The sequence below is a fragment of the Mustela nigripes genome, chromosome 2, assembly GCF_022355385.1.
Source record: "Mustela nigripes isolate SB6536 chromosome 2, MUSNIG.SB6536, whole genome shotgun sequence".
NCBI lineage: Eukaryota > Metazoa > Chordata > Mammalia > Carnivora > Mustelidae > Mustela > Mustela nigripes.
This window is the reverse complement of record NC_081558.1, coordinates 127588312-127608373: the sequence shown is the minus strand read 5'-3', so window position 1 is coordinate 127608373 and position 20062 is coordinate 127588312. Positions and strand designations below refer to the sequence as shown.

Sequence of the window (20062 nt, the reverse complement as noted above, 5' to 3'; positions counted from 1 at the left end):
AGACCAATTTAATGAGAATAACCCTAAGCACTTTGAAAGGAGACAACCAAAAAATCTCTATAATAGATTCTACCAAGACATCAGTTAAAATGAAAAATAATATCCGTTCAAAATACTCAAAAGTTAATTTGAAAATCTAGAAATGGCACAAATATTGGAGCCTCCTTGTCATGTTGCTATGGGGAATAAATACCGCTCTTCCCTTGGCTCCTGTCTCATATCTCTCCCTTGCTGTGTTTTGGTGCTTCTCCACTCCCGTGATCATTCACTGTGTTTGTTCCACTAATAAACTTACTGTTTGCCATTTTGCAGGTGATGAATTTTCCTTCTTGAAGGATTTTTCTAACATGGTCACTGCTAAAGAGAGCCAGTATGTGATGAAAGTTGCCAACTCCCTCTTCGTGCAAAATGGATTTCATGTCAATGAGGAATTTTTGCAAATGCTGAAAAAGTACTTTAAAGCAGAAGTAAATCATGTGGACTTCAGTCAAAATATAGCTGTGGCCAACCATATCAATAAGTGGGTGGAGAATAACACAAATAGTATGTCATTTAGTTCCTTTCTTTCTATGGTAGCTTAGTTTTAACTCTCTTCTACTTCTGAAATTATTTGTCTCTTCACTCTGATTGGATTTTTGAATGTTAACATTTAGTCGAGTATCTAATAATTATTTTGTATAGATTATAGTCTTTTTAGAGGCATTGCTTATGAATAAACATTTTTGAAAGAATTTAAATCTTTTGGCATGTGAAGAATTTTGGCACTGTGATAAATCAGTCTGAAATCTGTCTCTCCAATCATGGTTTTCCTCTGCATGGTAATCCTAACTACTGTATGGAATTTTGCTTGAGCTGACTTATTTAAGAAGTTAGATGCCAGTTAGAATGGCAGTTGGTGGACCTCTTAAAAATAAATTAAAAATAGAATATAAGAGAGAGTTAAAAATCAGAGTTGAGCTTTATTTTTTTAAGATTTTATTTATTTATTCGAGAGAGAGAGACAGAGCACAAGCAGGGGGAGAGGCAGACACAGACTCCCCACTGAGCTGAAAGCCTGACATGGGGCTCCATCTCAGGGCCTGGAGATCATGACCTGAGCTGAAGGCAGATACCTAACCATCTTAACCACAATCTGGGCCACACCCAGGTGCCCCCAGAGTTGGGCTTTTAAATGGCAGAACTTGATTGATAATCAAAAGAATGGTATAGGATTTCTTTAAAAAGGAGTAGCCATTTTAATTCCAAATAAGTGGAGAATTAGAAAGAGATACATTTATTTTAAAATTTATTTCTAATCTTGGGGCACCTGGCTGGCTTAGTTGGTGGAACATTTGACACTTGATCTTGGAGTTGTGAGTTTGAGCCCCCATTGGGTGAAAAAAAAAATAAAAAAAAAATCTTTAAAAAATAATAAATAAAATTTGTTTTTAATCTATTCTTTAAAAAGGTATTTAAGCTTTCCATATGTGTCATATTTTACCATTTTATTTTCTAACTTTACCATCAAAATATTGAAACTAGAATTTTAAAAATGAGACCAAATTTCAAGTAGATTGCAGATGTTCACTAAATTAATTCATACTGTCAAAACTCCCCAAATAATGTCAATCTAATATATTTTATTTTGGAACAATAACAAAAATACCTGACCACATGCCCTATGTCCTCATCCCAAAAATTCTGAGGCACCTTTGTGAGCACCTAGAGAAGTATTATCATTAGTAAAATGAGAGAATATAAATTTTGGTTCTTTTTTAACTATGACATTAAAATGTAGGATAAAAGAAACATGTTTGTATTTTATCATTCAAAGAATAAGTCAAGAATAATAATCCACTTTGAGTAGACTGAATGATTAAAAGCTATTTCCAAAATCTTTTTAACATTTTTAGTGGGACACTTGGTGGCTCAGTTGGTTAAGCAGCTGCCTTCCACCTTGGATCATGATCCTGGGGTCTTGGGATAGAGACCTGGTATGGGGCTCCCTGCTCAGTGGGGAGCTGGCTTCTCCCTCTTCCTGCTATTCCCCCTGATTGTGCTCTCTCTCTCTCTTTCTCTCTGTCAAATGAATAGGTAAAATCTTTTTAAAATTTTTAAAAATAAACATTTTTTTGCTATCAACAAAGACCCAATATCTTTGAAAACAGATTTGTAAGGAGACATTTCAAATCATAGATAGTACGGCATCATGAGTTCAATTGGCTTTCACTCATCTGTTTTCACCTAGTCAAATGTAATTGTTATATTCTGTGGAAAGATAGCCAATATACATGGGGGACATTTTTGAATTGAATGACATTTTAATCACGTATGTTGTTCAAGAATAAACCTGGTGATGATTACGGAGCGCTTACTCTGTGTTAAGAGTTGTACACACATCATCACAACTAGAAAGTGGTAAAGTCTGGGATTCTGTTGTACATGGTTCTATCATTTCTGCAAGTGTCAAGATCCTACCAGTGTTATGTCAGGTGGGTCTGTTTTAGACCTCCTTAATCTGTATTTTGTGTGTGTGTGTGTGTGTGTGTGTGTGTATATGCATGTGTGGATGTATATGTAATATTTTTCCTTTGAAAGCAGGACACTTAATTTTTTTGTAAATTTGGTATTGGTACATGTTTTTTCTGGATTACTCTATCAGATGGTAGTTTGATAATCTTTGGGTCCCCTTTCACCTTCAGATTTAATATGAATGTTCATCTATTCATTTTTCCTGAATAGGTCTGTTGAAGGATTTGGTATCCCCCAGGGATTTTGATGCCGGCACTCATTTGGCCCTCATCAATGCTGTCTATTTCAAGGGGAGCTGGAAGTCACAATTTAGACCTGAAAATACTAGAACCTTTTCCTTCACCAAAGATGATGAAAGTGAAGTCCAAATTCCAATGATGTATCAACAAGGGGAATTTTATTATGGTAAGACATTCTGGCTTTTATTTCTCTCTTCCTGCAGTGTATTAATTAATTTTTTTTTAAAGATTTTTATTTATTTATTTGACAGAGAGAAATCACAAGTAGTCGGAGAAGCAGGCAGAGAGAGAGAGGGAAGCAGGCTCCCCGCTCAGCAGAGAGCCCGATGCGGGACTCGATCCCAGGACCCTGGGATCATGACCTGAGCCGAAGGCAGCGGCTTAACCCACTGAGCCACCCAGGCGCCCCTATTAATTAATTTTTAAGAAAGAACGTGAAATATTTATTATTCAAATAGCTTGTCAATCTCGTTTGAGCTGCAATTCAGTTTCCTTGGCTCAATTTTCAAAGGCCTCTAATTAGATCCTGAGTGAATATTACATGCATTGACAGTTTTCCAGTAGACTTCTTTAAATTGTGAAGTTGATTACACCTGCAGAGCGGCTTTATTCCCATGTGCCTTGTAAAGAACATTATAAGTTACTCCAGAAAGCCATTGGATTTGGGGTGGTTGTCAGTGACCCATATGTTCCGCTTTGCCCTTGCTTTGGATTCCTTACCACTTTTTGAATTACAAGCATTTCTTTAAAACTTTGCTTTCAGACTGTGTATGTTTGGTCAGATGTCATTACTCATTCATAGTTTCATTTATTGAAAGTCTGTGATTTGTGATACAACTTTGGATCCTTGGCATTATTTTCAGAGATATTTCATTGGACTTCTCAGAAGTTTAGGGTGTCAATCTTTCTTACACGCTGCAATGAACTGTATTCTTACCCACTCTACTTGAGAACCAAATGTTCAAAGGTCTAAAGGACCTAGATTAGTTATAGGAAAATGCACATAACAGAAGCATTACATTTTCTTTTTGAAAATGGGGGAAATTTTAAGGTAGCAACAGGACCATTTGCTTTAGAGACTTCTTTATGTTTTTATGGAACATAAAATGAATAAAATGAACATATGGTGAATTTAGCTAAGTTATTGGAATAAAAATCCCATTACCTAACCAACCTTTATTACCTAATATAGAGGTCTTAAGCACCACAAATACCCTAGATAACTACCTAGATAATGTAATAGATTTCATTTTGACTATGCTATCTTGGCCTCAAAACTTTTAGTTGTGGTAATAATAAAGTCCTAGGTATTACGTAGTCCATTTTTCCCTTCTTAGAAATCCAGTGGGTATTGGCAAATGTGAACTACATCTAAGTTGGATCTAGGGCTTTGTTTTTCTAACCAGGACTGATCATTGCTTCTGAAGATATTCTTTAACTAAATATTCATCTGAAGTATCTCATTTAAAAATAAAAAGTAAGTCTAGAGAATATATTATGACAATTATGATATAATTCTGGGGATTCTAAGATGAAATAAATACTTTAGTACTGAAGGTTCACTTGATTTCAGGAGCTTTAAAAACAAAACAAAACAAAACAAAACAAAACCCCAAAAGCCTTTTTTCTCAGATACCTGGATACACACACACACACACACACACACACACACACACACTATTTTGAAAGACAGTTAAAACAAATTAAACCTTTTATTTGAACTTGGATATGGGCCTTTTATCACTTTTATTTTTGTTTTAGGAGAATTTAGTGATGGTTCCAATGAAGCTGGGGGTATCTACCAAGTCCTAGAAATACCCTATGAGGGAGAGGAGATAAGTATGATGCTGGTATTGTCCAGGCAGGAAGTTCCACTGGCCACGCTGGAGCCATTGGTCAAAGCACAACTGATTGAAGAATGGGCAAACTCTGTGAAGAAACAAAAAGTGGAAGTGTACCTGCCCAGGTAAGATGTTCCTGTGGGACTCCCTCCAACAGCATAGTGGGAGAGATTTCAATGTAGTTTCCCACTCAGGTCCAAATACCTTTGAATTTTAAGTCTCAGCTACTTTCTTCCCCTACTCCCCTTCTTCTTGTACCCTTCCCTTCCTCCTCCTTTTTTAAAAGTCGTCTTTTGTACTCACGAGGTCCTGCCCAGAGACACAAGCTCAAGCTCCCTTATCGATTCACTCAGTACTATTTCCTAAGACCTAGTTTCAGATCCTAGTCAATAATCTTAGCTTCATTTTAGAATGTTTCTCAGTAGATCGTCTCTGAATATCATTTGCATTGGCAGTCTTCTGTATTTCATTAATATTTAAAGTTGATTATAGCTGGAGAGAAAACAATCTCCCACATTGTTGGAAGAAGCGCAAGCAAGTTTCTGTGCTCAGTGCCAAGATGCGATCATAAATAAGAAGGAGAAAGATTAAAATTCGCCCTGTGGATTAAATAATAAAATCTGTGCAGGGCCTAGATGTTCTTCTCAACCTGATCTCTGGCCATTCACCACAACAACACTTGGTAGCATGTTCTATCTATGTGCTTGTTGCTATGCTACATACAGATAGCATGCTTTTTCCTGCCTCTGGGTCTCTGCATGTTTTTGCATTGGCCTAAAATGCTCTTCTCATGTTTCTTTGCCTGATACTGATATTGTGTATGTCTCTGTATATTTTTAAAGAAATTCTTTTTGATAAAAAGAGAAATTCAGTATAGTATTAACTCTTCCCTTATTAAATTCCATGAACTAAGTGCAGCATGGCCAAATGCTTCAATTCTGTGAGAATGCAAAGTTATTTAGGATGATTTTAACAGAATGCAAAGTTATTTAGGATGATTTTAACAGAATTCTAAATGAATGCTTAGTAAGGATCACATATTCTAATTCAAGCATATTCACTAGAAAATGTGGCCTCCAGGTCCTGTCCACTGAGAAATGGAACATGGCAGCAAAAGAAAATTAAATTTTCATTTTCTAAGAGATACTCTTCAATTATGAAATAGTTTAGCTTGTTTGCTCATATTAATGCCTGATACTAAACTAGGCACAGTTAATTACCATGTATCCATTTCGCCAGAATTTCTATGAACTCTCCCTCTGCCTGGTTAATGCATAGAGAGAAAATAGCTACATAACATAATATAGCTACATAACATGAATCTGGTTTCCCTTTTAAAGAAATTGACTGTTTTCAAATACTTACGTGTAGATAATAATCAATAGGAAAAAATATACCCCTTCCATTTTACAGTATTAGAATCCACTAAGTGTTCAATGAGAATAATCATGTTTATGACCTCATTTTAGCAGAGGTTAAAAAGTTTTAATAGCCATTTCCTAGGTTTACTCAGGTGTCTGTCTTAAAATGTTTGTCTGGTTTTATTCACATGGAGATACTACTCTGAAATGGCAACTTTGCATTTCTGTAATTTTACCAATTCTTGTCCTGCTCCACAGGTGCTTTTACTTTCTACTATATTAGATTTCATGCATATAGGTTCTAAATGCCTTTCTTAAAAGGTATAGGGTATTTTGAGGGGGGAAAAGGGGACAACTACTTTTGTATTTTTATTACTTTTCCCTCTGAACAATAAGCCCTATAGGAATCAGATACTGAATTGAAATTGTATTTTTATCCAAAATACAAAACTCTATTCAGGAGAGGGTAAAATTGCTATACATATGTGATATCACAAATCCAGTGAAATATCAAAAGGTTAATACATAGTCATACATTTCTAAGATTTAATGGACACTACCAAATATTCTTCCAATATATTCATGGTAGCAAAAACAGTTTGGCTAATATAGATTAAAAAAATATATGTAAGATATCAAAAAAGGACTTTAGAATAATGTCTAACATCCTATAATTATTATGTATTACCATTATTATTATTTATTTTCAGTATACCTTTTAAGTCCTAGTATTCACCTTGTGTTAACCTATGGATAACTTTACATATACTTTTCTTCCAGTAAGATTTTTTAAAAACCTTATTCTCATGAACATTACCTTCTTCATTATATAAGGTGCAAGAAGATGGTTCTAAAATAAAAATCAAATACCTTAATATTTGGAATGCAGGGGTACCTGGCTGTCGTATCATTCCACTCTTGACTTTTGTAGTCTCAGATTTGTCATTTGGGATCAGAGTGCTGTAAATCAATGGATATAAAGTGGTTTTCTATTTTGTAAGCAGAGACCATCCTTTTACTTGGAAAATGATTGTCTTAGAAATAAAGCACTTTCGTTTCATGTTTATAAAAGAAAACTAATACATAAGCCATCCGATATTGTTCTTTAACATAAGTGCTTTTTCTCTGGGCTTTTCTACAGAGGGTGTCTTGATTAGTTTCTTAATTGCTTACAAGTTGTATAAATCTCCTTATATGTAATATATATTTATTCTTTCTTAACATTTGCTCTCCACACCGGAGATATGGAGATGCTTCTGCCCTCTACATACCTCTTCAACTTACTCAGAAAGTTGCAAATGCATATTTACATTGTTAAAATAGGCATGCCTTTGGGTTTAAAAAAGCAAGGTTGTGGCTTTTTATTTTTGAGTTTGGTGGGCGAAATGTAAAATCTACCTATGGTTTGTTTGATTGTTTTTAAATAGCCATCGTTAGAATTGTAGTTCTTAGAGGTGGGGCACTTTGCAGTCAGACAGGCCTTAGCTCATATGCTCATTCTACCACCTACTAGCTGTGTGACTATGGCAAGTTGCTTGGCTTGACTAAATTTCAGTTTGTTCTTCTGAAGAATAGAGACAACAATGCATCATCTCCTAGGATTCTGTGACGTTATCATAGGGATGATTAAATGAGATACTATATGTAAAAGGATTTGTGTAGTGTGTGGGACACAGTGAGCCCTCAGGTATGGGAGATGATAATGATTGTTAGTGTCTGTACTAAAGATTATTTAAGATTATTAAAGATTATTAGCCCTCAGTTATGGGAGGTGATAATGATTGTTAGTGTCTGTATTAAGGATTATTTAAGATTATTAAAGATTATTAGTCTCTAATATGTGAATATTAGTCTCTATTAAGAGGAAAGAGTTAGTAAATGGATGACAGCTGTTTCTCAGTAGTTTGATAAGGAAAGAAAGACAAGAGATGGATAAATAGAAATTGTTCACATCCCATCTTCAACTTTGAACAAACAGTCATGGTCACCTAGATTTTTTTCACTTCAACCTATGTATATTGTCCTATGCTAGATACTACAGATATTGAAATAAAAAAGACACTAGATTTGACTCATTTACAGCTAAAGCAGCAGAGATGAAACAGCAATTTAATCAAATTACTCCACCATTACTAAAATGCAAATATACAATACCTTAACACCTATGATAATGTGAATGTTATATGAACTGCAATATCGTAAATGCTGTAACCCAATCTGCCCTTTATTACATGCCTCCTACATACAGGCACCATCCTAAGACTTCTAGAAATCTTTGGGGCACCTGGTTGGCTCAGTTGATAGAGCATGCAATTTTTGATCTTAGGGTTAGGAGTTCGAGCCCCATGTTGGATGTAGAGATTACTTAAAAATAAAAAAAAATTTTTTTTTAAGACTTCTAGAAACCTTATTTAATCCCCTTGACAATACTATGAGGCAGGTATTATCAATGTCAGCCAAATCCAAGGCTCAGAAACTAAGGAACTTGCCCAAATTCAGTCTGGCTAAATTACCATCCTCACCTGAAACAGCAAACCTCAGAAGTGTGAAACAAACCAGGTTGCTCTTAAGAAGCACAGAGAATCCTCTCCTAATCTCTTCCTTCACTTTCCTATTTTAGGTGGATCAGAACATACAGAATATGACCTGGGTCTGTGCCCCTGCTCTGCCATTTATTAGCCATCTGATCTTGGTCAAGTTATCTCATCTTTCTCCTCCTTGGTTTCTTCTTCTATTAACTGAGGATAATAATAATACTGACCTCCAGGGATTTTCGTGACGTTTAAATTAACGTTAGAGTCTTGGAATAGTTTTTGGTAGATCCATTAATGAATAATAAATATAAAGCACACACACAAAACACCTTAATCAAGCCATTGACGGTATTCTTTGAGACAGTCCATACTTCCCCACTCATCCCCCTTTTCCACTTTCACAATCAACATCTTCTTTTTGTAGGAAACAAAAGAAACAATGCCAAGTCCAAGTTAAAGTGTAGGATACAGATAAAATTCAGGACTTGGTTTGATATGCTTGCTATACATTTATTTTTCTATTTGTCATAGAAATAGAACCTGCTAAAACTGTTTTCCCCTGACTATTCCTCTTGACGTCTGAGTCTTGTTTATAGCAACCATTTCCTTGTCATTCTTCTTAAAACCAGACATCAGAAATGATGCTAATGTGATGTTTTGTGACTGTCACAGACTTAGCTCTTTTAAGGATACAGCCCATTGCCTAAAAACTTATTTAGGATTTTTATTGATCAAACAGCAACATCTGAGGAAAAAAAGGAAACATTTACTTCTAGTTATTCTCACATTTTATAAAAAAAATAATAACCTTTGCTTAAAAAATGCTGCATTTGTGTGTTAAATGCAACCATGTTTCACTCCATATTTTTCACTAGAAAGATGGGTGAGACAATTCATTGGTTTGGGAGAGACTCTTTAATACGACTAATCAGATGCTCTGTGGAAAACATTTTTTTAAATTAATATTCTGCTCATGACCACTGTACTTATTTTCATTTCAGTTTTAAGTAATGTTTTATTTCTTCTTGCAAATGTGATGCACATTTATGTATAATTCATAAAGCCCATTAAAACAAAAAATACAAATTTGTTACTCTTTTGCTTAAAAAAGAATCTCTAATATAATTGTAAAAGTGTACAGTTTTTAAGATGTAATATTTAATTCACTTTTGTTGATTGGTACCATGAGAACAGGCTTAGGTCCTGGAGGTTAATATAACCAGGAAGATGCATATTGTTAACCTGATAGCTTTTATGTTTCCTTTCTGTGAGTGTATGAAGTTGAAATGTAAGAGGTATTCATTATACAGCAATTAGATACAGCATTGGCTTTCCCTTTTCACAGGAAGCTGAGCAAGGATACTAAGAGAATGAAATGCCTTGGGTAAATATTTGATTAGCCACTGACAGCTTAAAAAATCAAATGTATTACTAGGTCACACAATTTTGAAGGCTACTGAGTTACGAGTTTTATATTCTGGACCTCAAAACACTTACTCCATCCTATATATTACAGTTTTGTGTCCACATCAAATACTTTTCCTACTTAATAATCTAATACTATTCTGATACAATATTCTTTTTGCCGTCTCCTCTTTTTATGAGCACAATCAAGTACTACTTGCAGTCAGATGCCACCCAGTTTTAGCATAATTTACCATTAAAATCTACATATCCAACATTTTTATTCTTGTCCCAGGTAACAGGATACTGTAACTAAATACTTTAAAAGTGCTGTAACCAAATGCATTTCCCCCTATGTGTCCTCCAGGTTCACCGTGGAACAGGAAATTGATTTAAAAGATGTTTTGAAGGCTCTTGGAATAACTGAAGTTTTCATCAAAAATGCAAATTTGACAGCTTTGTCTGGTAGGAGATAAACACTAATTTTTTAAAAAAATGTTATTTCATGAAAGGTTTTAAAAATGATGATGCACCTTAAAGATTTAAGATCTTTAAATCTTAAAGATTTAAGAGTCAGAATTGTTCGAGGGTTGGGGCGCGGATAGAGAGGCCACTTTTAGGCAAAAGGCTTAAGCAATACAAATTTGATCAAGGCAAAGGGGCCCAGAGAGAATGGCTGAATGTAGACAGGCCCATCAGGCGACTGACCTCAAAGTATCCATAGGCCCTACCTAGCCAATGGGCTACTTGCAACCAGGCACAGTTACCAAAAAGGGGAAAATCCCATATGTCAATATACTCCCTCAGCCTCCTCCCTCAAAAGCAGCCTTCACCCACCTGTCCTGCTCGTTGGTCCCTTATGGCATATTCACTAAATTTCTAGCTCCTTTAAAAAAACAAATAAATACATTTTCTTTTTTAAATGATGATGTTGAACCCTCTATTTACTATGGTGTTCTGAGGTAAAATAAAGTTATCATTTGTCAGATAAATATAACAAATACATTTACCTTCTATACACAAAGCTATAAATAACAGTTATCAACATTAAGTTTAGATTATTCTGGTCCATGTCTTATCTTCAACAGTAGATATTCTCCAGAAGACCTGTCCTGTACATCTTTAAATTCCCCTATCCTATCTGACACAATGCCTTGTAGATAATCAATAAACATGTTGATTTAATGCCTCAATATGTCCAGTTACAGGAACTAATATAGGATAGAAGGAAGAGAGGATAAATGCATGCCTGCTGTGAGAACCAGACACTTTTTAAAAGAATACCTAGTAAGATGATATAAAGATTATCTTAAGTCTTCAATAAGAAAAGAATGGTTTGGGTTTTTTGTTTTTTTTTTTTTTTTGGAGGGGGGTGGAGGGTTTGGGTGAGTCTGGTGGTGGGTATTATGGAGGGCACATATTTCATGGAGCACAGGGTGTGGTGCATAAACAATGAATCTTGGAACACTGGAAAAAATTAAATTAAATTTTTAAAAAAGGATGGTTTTGAAGAAGTAGCTTCCAAATATACCTGGCATATTGGGTGTTGAGTAATTTATTTTAAAAATCCCAACTGGGGGAAAACCTAGTTGAATTACTGGATTCAGATGCCCTAATTTGTTCAGGGTAACAACATTAAGTACTCAGAACATGTGAAATCCTTTTGGAAATATTTTAAGTAGCTAATCCCAAGACATTCATCATTGAAATAAGGTACCTGTGAGTTTAAGACTTAGCTTATAGGGGGCACCTGGGTGGCTCAGTGGGTTAAGCCTCTGCCTTCAGCTCAGGTCATGATCCCAGGGTCCAAGGATCAAGTCCCGCATCTGCTCAGCAGGGAGCCTGCTTCCTCCTCTCTCTCTGCCTGCTTTTCTGACTACCTGTGATCTCTCAATCTGTCAAATAAATAAAATCTTAAAAAAAAAAAAAGACTTAGCTTATATAATGATGTTCTATCATTTCTATAGAATATGGAAAATAAGGGGCGCCTGGATGGCTCAGTGGGTTAAAGCCTCTGCCTTCGGCTCAGGTCATGATCTCAGCGTCTTGGGATCGAGCCCTGAATACAGCCCCGCATTGGGTTCTCTGCTCAGCGGGGAGCCTGCTTCCCTGCTTCTCTCTGCCTGCCTCTCTGCCTCCTTGTAATCTCTGTCAAATAAATGAATAAACTCTTTAAAACAATATGGAATATAAAACAATCTATTTTCTGATGATATCAACACACACACACACACACAGATATGTGTGTGATGTCTGATGATCTCAAGATAAAAAATAGCTCAGTGTGTAAGTCCTTTAGATATGCAATTTGTTGGACTCAACTCTCCAACCAGAGAGCTAAGGCATAGAATTTTCCTTAGCAGTTCATGTGCTACGGGAGAGAATTTAGTTTTCCTCTCTAGAATTAAGAACCTGTAGAAAGTCAAGCTGACTGAATAATAGCTTCTCAACTTGGACAATGGGGACCCAGGAATTGAATTCAGTGAAGTGGGTGCTAAATGAAATTGCATATACATGTGCAGTCACATGCATGTGCTTGCACACACACAAACACAAAAGAAAAAAGAGAGCAGAGATAGGTTCATAGCTTTCAGGAAATTCTCAAGGAGCTGATAATCAAAAAAGGCCTTGCCCTCCCAGATTTAGAATTGGACAGATTGTTTTCCAAGCAGGACTCAGCAGTGAGATGATATTCATGTATTTGATACTGTAGTTTTCACCCCTTAATTAGAGAACTTACTCTAAACACTCAAAACACTAGTAGAGTTTTTCTAAATGTCTACTGTATAAGTGATCCAAATTTTGCTGTCCACTAGAAAAATGCAAATTTTGCCAAAGTAAAGGTCTTCATGGCTCGCATCCAAGCTCCTACAACTTTGAAATTTTCAGTGGGATTGTCAAGGAGGTGGGACTGGTAGAGATTCAAAAGCTAATGGGTACTTTTGTGCTTGAGTCAGAAATGTGTATTTGCAGCTCAAGAATAGTATAGTTAAAAGTTCTTATGTTCCCTTCCTCAGGAATTGAGAGAATCTGTCTCCCATACTGGCCAAATTCCAGCTGGGTAATTACATTCCACTTTCTCACCATGGCTCTATTTTCTGTTTTATTAGAGATTCCTCACTGTTTCACCCAAACATCTATGCAGTTATTTGCCCCACATAGAATATCTGTGGCTTTTCAGTCCCAAGGAAGTCATGCTACAGTGGCCAGTCAATTATTGTGGTCAGTGTAGCTTAAAATTTTTGACATATCTGGGAGGTTTATGATGTAATATTTAACTGTCCAGAGACAATAGAGAATAAATATATATTATGAATGCAGATGGTTTGGAAATTTGAAATAATATGCGGATCTTTCAGAGTTCATATAGTCCACGTTGTGAAGGCTCTGTTGGTTTGACCAAACTTCAGTCAGAATTGAGTCCCTGTCAGAGTGCTCCCAGCGGCATGCCTGAGTCCTGGCACCCAGCTGGCACTTGGGTGGCACACGGTCGACATACGCTGAAGGAGCAAACGACGGAGGAAGGAGAGAAGAAGTTTCTTCGTGGCCACATTCTCTATTACATTTCTTGGAACACTGAACTCCTTAAAACATCAGTAAGCAATCCGGACCGGCCATCCTCAACCACCATCCAATTTAGTCTTCAGGATGACGCGAGGAAAGGTCTAAAGCCAACTTCTCACGCTTTCAGGGGGAACTCTTTCATTCTTAACTCCCTAGTTTTTGCCAAGACCTTGGTAGCCTCAGCATGTGAGCTCAGCCCAAATAACACTTCCTTTTTCTCCCTCTCTCTCCCTCCTCCTCTCTCTCACCTGCTCTCTCTGTCACGGTCCCTCAATCTCTCTCTCTCTTTCTTTTTCTCTCTCTCACACACACATACGCATAATTTATGAATCATTCATTCAAAAACTATGGGGCGCCTGGGTGGCTCAGTCATTAGACGTCTGCCTTAGTTCGGCTCGGATCATGGTCCCAGAGTCCTGGGTTCGGGCCCCGCATTGGGCTCCCTGCTCCATTGAGAGCCTGTTTCTCCCTCTCCTATTCCCCTAGCTTGTGTTCCCTCTCTCGCTGTGTCTCTCTCTGTCAGATAAATAAAATCTTTAAAAAACAAAACGGAACAAAAACCTAGTGACACAACTATAAGACTTGCCTCTCTGCTTTTGCTAGATTTGATAGTATTTATTCCCTGCATCATTCATTCAGGCATCATATGCTCTGCCCTATGTGGCTGGTGTCCTTTTCACATGTCTAGGTTTTTGCCTCTCTAAATGATGTGAAAACCCTGCTGATTAAAGTGTCTATGATGTTTAGTAGTCCCTACAAGTACCCAGAAAGTTATTGACATTAACTGATTATTACTTTCTACCTTAATGAATTTCATGGGGAGAATTTCATGGTGTTTAAGGTATACATTAATTACGTTCAATGCCCTGTCTCTTCCTTTCATTTAATAACTCTTTGTGAGTGAGTCAGTTGGTGTAAGCTCAGGACTAGGTCAGAAAAATGAAGAAACCACTAAGATATCATACCTGCTCTAAAAAGGGATACAGACTTGTGGGGAGAGAGACATAAACGGTTGGATTTAATAAAAAGAAGCACAATAGATATGCTTTATTGGAGCAGTGTGTCCAGGATACACCAGGACAACCATGTCCTGCAGAGAACATTTGACAATAGCTGGAGACTTTTTGGTTGTCACAACTGGGGAGGGCTACTGGCATCTATCCGGTAAAGTCTGGGGATGCTTCTACATTCCTGGGACCTACACCGCATGAGTAGATTATTCTACCCTGCAACAAAGAATAATCCAGCACCAGATGTCATTAGTGATGAATCACAAAACCCCATGCTAGAGAAAGCATTGTGGAGGCAGAGAGGGAATGGAAAGTCAATTGGCAGAATGGGAGCGTATTGTTCCAAAGATGGAGGGGGAGAATGTAGGTATGCATTTCAGCTTTCAGATGCAGTGACCATTTTTGAATAATGTGTTAGAAAATGATAGCAATGTTTGTCTCTAGAATACAGAACAGAGGCCCCCAGATGAGAGAGGAGATTTTGTTTCCTTTGTCACTGTGCACTGTTCGGGATTTTTTCTTTTGTATGTTTTACTTCCTCAATTAAAATTTTTACTTGAAAATGGGATAAAAACTTTAAAAAATTGCATTCTTAGTAGAATTTGTAAATTCAAAAGAACCCGGGAAATAGTTCAGTACTATTGTGACAGTACTCATTCTTAAATTATGCAAGAAATCTTTTTTTTTTTTAATGCAGTGAAATCTTATCTTTCTTTAAAAATAGCAACTATGAGTTAGCAGTGGAAAAACAACCCTCTTCCACATTTTCTTGCTTCTGGAAAAATTGAGTGACTTGAGCGTCCGTTGGTAAGACCTCTTGAATCCACTCTTAAATTCTCTATCCCATGGCATCCGCCTTTAATTCAGACTCTCATTATTGCTGCCCCAGACGATTTCAATAGCCTCCTAAATGGTTTCCAATCTCTTCTCCGTCTAATCTTTCTTCTCTGCCACTGCCAAGATTGATCACCTTAAAACCCACTCTCAGATCATCCCAGTTCCTGTTCAAAGCCTCCCTTCACTCTGCTTTGCACTGCCCATGGCTCAGCAGGGCATTCAGACTTCAGCTCCCTCCAGCCTTAATTCCAGCTGATTCCTTGCACACAGCTTTTGCTGCACCTCACATGTCCCCAGGGCCCCGGCTTTATAAAATCTCTCCCTCCCAAAATATCTCCTGAACGGATCTTCAGCACAAATATCCCCAACTTCATCGAGCCACGTGATTATACCAACCAGATGTAATAACTCCTGTGTAAATTCTACAGCGTTCTATCCTTTTTTTGATGCTGCATATCACATCTGATCTCATATTATCATTATTGATGCATTGGATATCTTCTGCCAGAATTTAAACCTCTTCAGGATTGATCCTTACAGGTTCAGGAAGCACACGATTTTGTGCTTTCTGCCCAGTACTCACTGAATGAAGAAATGAGGAATACAAGATGCTCTGTATTTATTGTGCTTATTTTTTGTCATCTCAATTTGATGTCCATGGCCATAGCTAAATTCCGCTAACATGAAACAGAGTAAAGACTCATACAATAAACATGGAATCTAGAGAGTGCTGAGAATCATTTTCTTCTCAGGCGCGATTTAAAATGCTCATCTAGTGGCAGTGAGGATCCTGTTATAGAGAAGGGCTATTTTTGTAATGGAAATGAATGACTGTCAGCATTTGGATTAATAGATAATCCTCTTGGAAGGTGGAAGGGGAAGGAGAAAGAGAGTACTAAATCCTTCAGCACAAAGTATGAGCTTTAATAAAGGAGCCAATGAAATAAAGGAATTAAGAAGACACAGCAAAAGCCACATTCAGGTCAGACTCAAGTGCTTAGATTTATGCCAGACTGACTCTTCCATCCTGCCCTTGTTGGTTCTGCTTCTCCTTGCACCTGGACGGCAGAGGACTGTCTTTCTCTTTCAGAGCTGTACCTCCACTTCCTTTCTCCCCTGGACTGTTGCCACAGATAGCAAACTTGATGTTCCTACCCCTCGCTGTTTTTGCCCTTTTTTTTTTCCTTTTAAAAAAGATTTTATTTATTTATTTGATGGGGGAAGTCTTAGCAGCTTTAAGAAGACTATACCCTTCATTCTTTTTTTTTTTTAATTTTTTTATTCTTTATAAACATACATTTTTATCCCCAGGGGTACAGGTCTGTGAATCACCAGGTTTACACACTTCACAGCACTCACCAAAGCACATACCCTCCCCAATGTCCATAATCCCCCCCCCTCCCCCCAACCCCCCCCCCCCCGCCACCCTCAGTTTGTTTTGTGAGATTAAGAGTCACTCATGGTTTGTCTCCCTCCCAATCCCATTTTGTTTCATTGATTCTTCTCCTTCTGATCTACGCTTTACAGCTCCTGGCACAGGTATCTTCTAAAATCAAAGTAGAGGTGCCCTGTTACTTCTGAATGAGGCCCAGGCTTTCCAGCCTCAGAGTCCAAACTCTTAAAGTCAGGTGCACCCCCTGCCACTCCCCACCTCCTTATGATGTAACCAGGCTCCACCTGGACCTTCAAGTCATTGCTGCTGCTTGTCTCACTTCCCAAGTGCAATCTTCATTGGGAATGCCCTTGCCTGATTGTTTGACTTTCCCTTTTCTACTTATCCTTCAAGAACCAGCCCAAATGACACCACCTCTGAGAAGCTTTCCCTGTTATCTCTCCCTTCCAAATGGTTTACTTTCCTTCCTCTGGACTGCCAGAGCACAAAGTGCTATCACAGGTTCTATCACAGGAAACCTTTTCCTTAGATTGCTTGTTCACATACCTATCTCTGATGTCAGAGCTCTTCAGAAGCAAGGGCTGGGTCACACATAGATGACTCTCTGTCTTCAGAGCCCAGCATGGTGTGGAGAGCCAGACAGATGCTGGGTGGGTGCATGCGGTAGGAAGTGGTGCTGAGCCCGCCTCGCTCCAAGTATGGAGGCTTCTCTCAGACCTCTGGCCCTCCGCACTCTCCTCAATCCAGCCACACAGGTGTTCTTCTGGGTCCTTGAACACAGCTGGCTTGTAACTGCCTCTAAACTAGCTTTTCCCTCTGCTGGAAACTACCTTCAGGTGTTCCTGTGGCAGGCTCCTATTCCTTAGGTCTCAGCCAAATTGACCATTTCAGAGCTGCCTTCCCCAATACCTCAAGTCAAGTAGCTCATCACCTGCCCTCATCCTCCTGCAAACATCACCTCATCTTGCTTTTTAGTAACACTTAACCGGACCCTAAAATTGTGGCCATTTCTCAATTTGCTTTTTTATTGTCACTGTTACTTAATTTTTGCTTTCCTCCTCTTAGGAAGGAACTGTTTTTTTTTTGTTTTTGTTTTTGTTTTTTTTAAAGATTTTATTTATTTACTTGACAGAGATCACAGGTAGGCAGAGAGACAGGCAGAGAGAGAGAGGAGGAAGCAGGCTCACGGCTGAGCAGAGAGCCTGATGCGGGGCTCAATCCTAGCATCCTGAGATCATGACCTGAGCCGAAGGCAGAGGCTTAACCCACTGAACCACCCAGGTGCCCAGGAAGGAACTGTTTCATTCACCATAGTAAATCCAGTGTATCAACAATGTTTGGCACATGGGAGGTGCTTAGTACCTGAATGAAAGAATGAATGAATGAATGTATGAATGTTTCGATACTATCACAACATTTCTTCAAAGAAACAAACAAACAAACAAGATTCCTACCATGAAAAAGCTCAAATTCTACAAAACCTTTCGAAAGTTTATGGGTGGGGTTGATGCTAAAAATATTTTAGCAACTCAAGTACAGAGATGCTTTTGGTTTTCTCAGGCTCTGTTATGGAACTCTCTTCATTTTGTTATTTTAAGCCTGTCCTTGGTGACGCAGACATCCATTTCAATTGGCTGTGTTTCGGAACAGAGCCACAGAGGCAGCGGGGGCACACACTCCTAAGACGCCGCCCCGCCAGCGTTATGTTAATCAGAGATCCTTGGAGCTTTCAGCGCCCTGCACAATATCTCGTACCAACAGAGTGCTTGATAAATATTTGCTCAGTGACTGAATGAATGGCTTAGAATTTTGCCCTGCTTTCTTCAGAAGAGCTTGAATTGTTGCCCAGCTCTTCTCTGGGAAACCTACGGTTCACTGGCCCCATGCCCATCGTATCCTTTGTGAAGAGCCCTGCTCCTTGCTGCCCAGAGGAAAGTAGAACCAGTTTTTTTGGCAGCAATATCTGCTGTGGCCAGAAGGGGAAGACTGCTTGGGGCTAGGGCATGGAATTATTTATGTTTTTTTGTTTGTTTGTTTTTCGCATGTAGCTTTGTCTTTTATTTATTTTCTTTTTTAGAGAACAGTGAACTTTCTCTAATTGATAAGACGGGCTCATCAGTGTAAATCTTCTTAATTGCCCTCCCATCCTGGTTCATCAAATATCTGAGTGCCTACTTGGTACCTGGCAGGGTGCACAGAATTTCAGGGAGGAGAGAAATTGGACCGGCAAGGTCCAGGTCCTTAAGAAATAGGTGAATGGCCCTGCAGGAATGATGGCCTTGATTGACACATAATTCCATCAGGATGAGCAATATTGAGGGACAAGTACAGGAAAGTTCTGTGTGACATGACGGGGCGGCAGCAGACCTGTTCTTGTTTAAACCACTTTCAGCTTATATTGGACTGTGACTGCTTGAAGTTTGTCCCAAGAGAAGAGAGTTTCATTTTCTTTTTTTCCCCCTCAGGATTTGTTTGTCACATTTTCTCCTGCTGGAATATCTAAAGGGGTGGTGGTTTTCTCCAACTTACAAGTCCTGAGGTCTCACTTAAATCTGCAGATGTTTGCTGTCTGCTGTGTAGCAGCTAATTACCCTGGGGAGCTGGAACATGGGATTCAGTCTTTATTTTGCTGTATTTGAAATATAGATAATGCCACTGGTCTGTTGGGTTTCATTCCCTTAGCTCTTCTACTTGATTGCATTTTTAAGTTTTTTAGCCCGCTACATGAGCGATGCAGAGGAACCTCATGGAGAACCTTGCATTGCCCCGTAGGTCTGCTGGTGTGCAGTATTTGGAAGGCAAGGTGGGAGGCAGAGCCAGTGGGAGAGGAGAGACAGGGCTTTAAGTAGGGTTGTAGGGGCATAAACTGGCTTGGGTCTCATGAGATCATCCCAGAGCAAGGTTTGATATGAAATGGAGGCACTTAGAGCCGTTCTCAACTGCTGTGCCATTACAGACTGTGAGTTTCCCTTTGAAACTCATTTTAAAAAAGTATTTCCATATGTTGTTGGGTTTAACTTCCTGATTAAAACAAAACAAAACAAACTTTTATCTCTATGTTAATAGGTGAGCTTGGCCTATGATTTTATTGGTCTTTTATTAGACTGTCCTGGTTCAATTTTAATATGGTAAGATTATCCATAGATAACTTAGATTGCTTTTATTCTCTTTCTAGAATTGAAAATGGATTTGTAATAGAAAATCCTATCTTTTCCTTGAGGGATTGGTTAAATTGCCTAGAAAACCATCTAGGCTTAGATTCTTTCTTTCTTTCTTTCTTTCTTTCTTTCTTTCTTTCTTTCTTTCTTTCTTTCTTTTTCTTCTTCTTCTTCTTCTTCTTCTTCTTCTTCTTCTTCTTCTTCTTCTTC

General features: G+C 38.1%; 1 protein-coding gene across 9 annotated transcripts in view; it reads left to right on the top strand.

Annotated features, from left to right (window-relative positions):
- SERPINI1 (serpin family I member 1) overlaps positions 1-20062 on the top strand; it is a 72327-nt gene that overhangs the window by 45318 nt on the left and 6947 nt on the right. For all 9 annotated transcript variants that reach the window (XM_059391606.1, XM_059391609.1, XM_059391605.1 and 6 more), the window contains 4 exons: positions 313-543; positions 2722-2916; positions 4512-4716; positions 10258-10355. In XM_059391606.1, coding sequence (XP_059247589.1) covers positions 313-543; positions 2722-2916; positions 4512-4716; positions 10258-10355 — 729 coding nt within the window. The remainder of the gene's footprint in view (positions 1-312; positions 544-2721; positions 2917-4511; positions 4717-10257; positions 10356-20062) is intronic.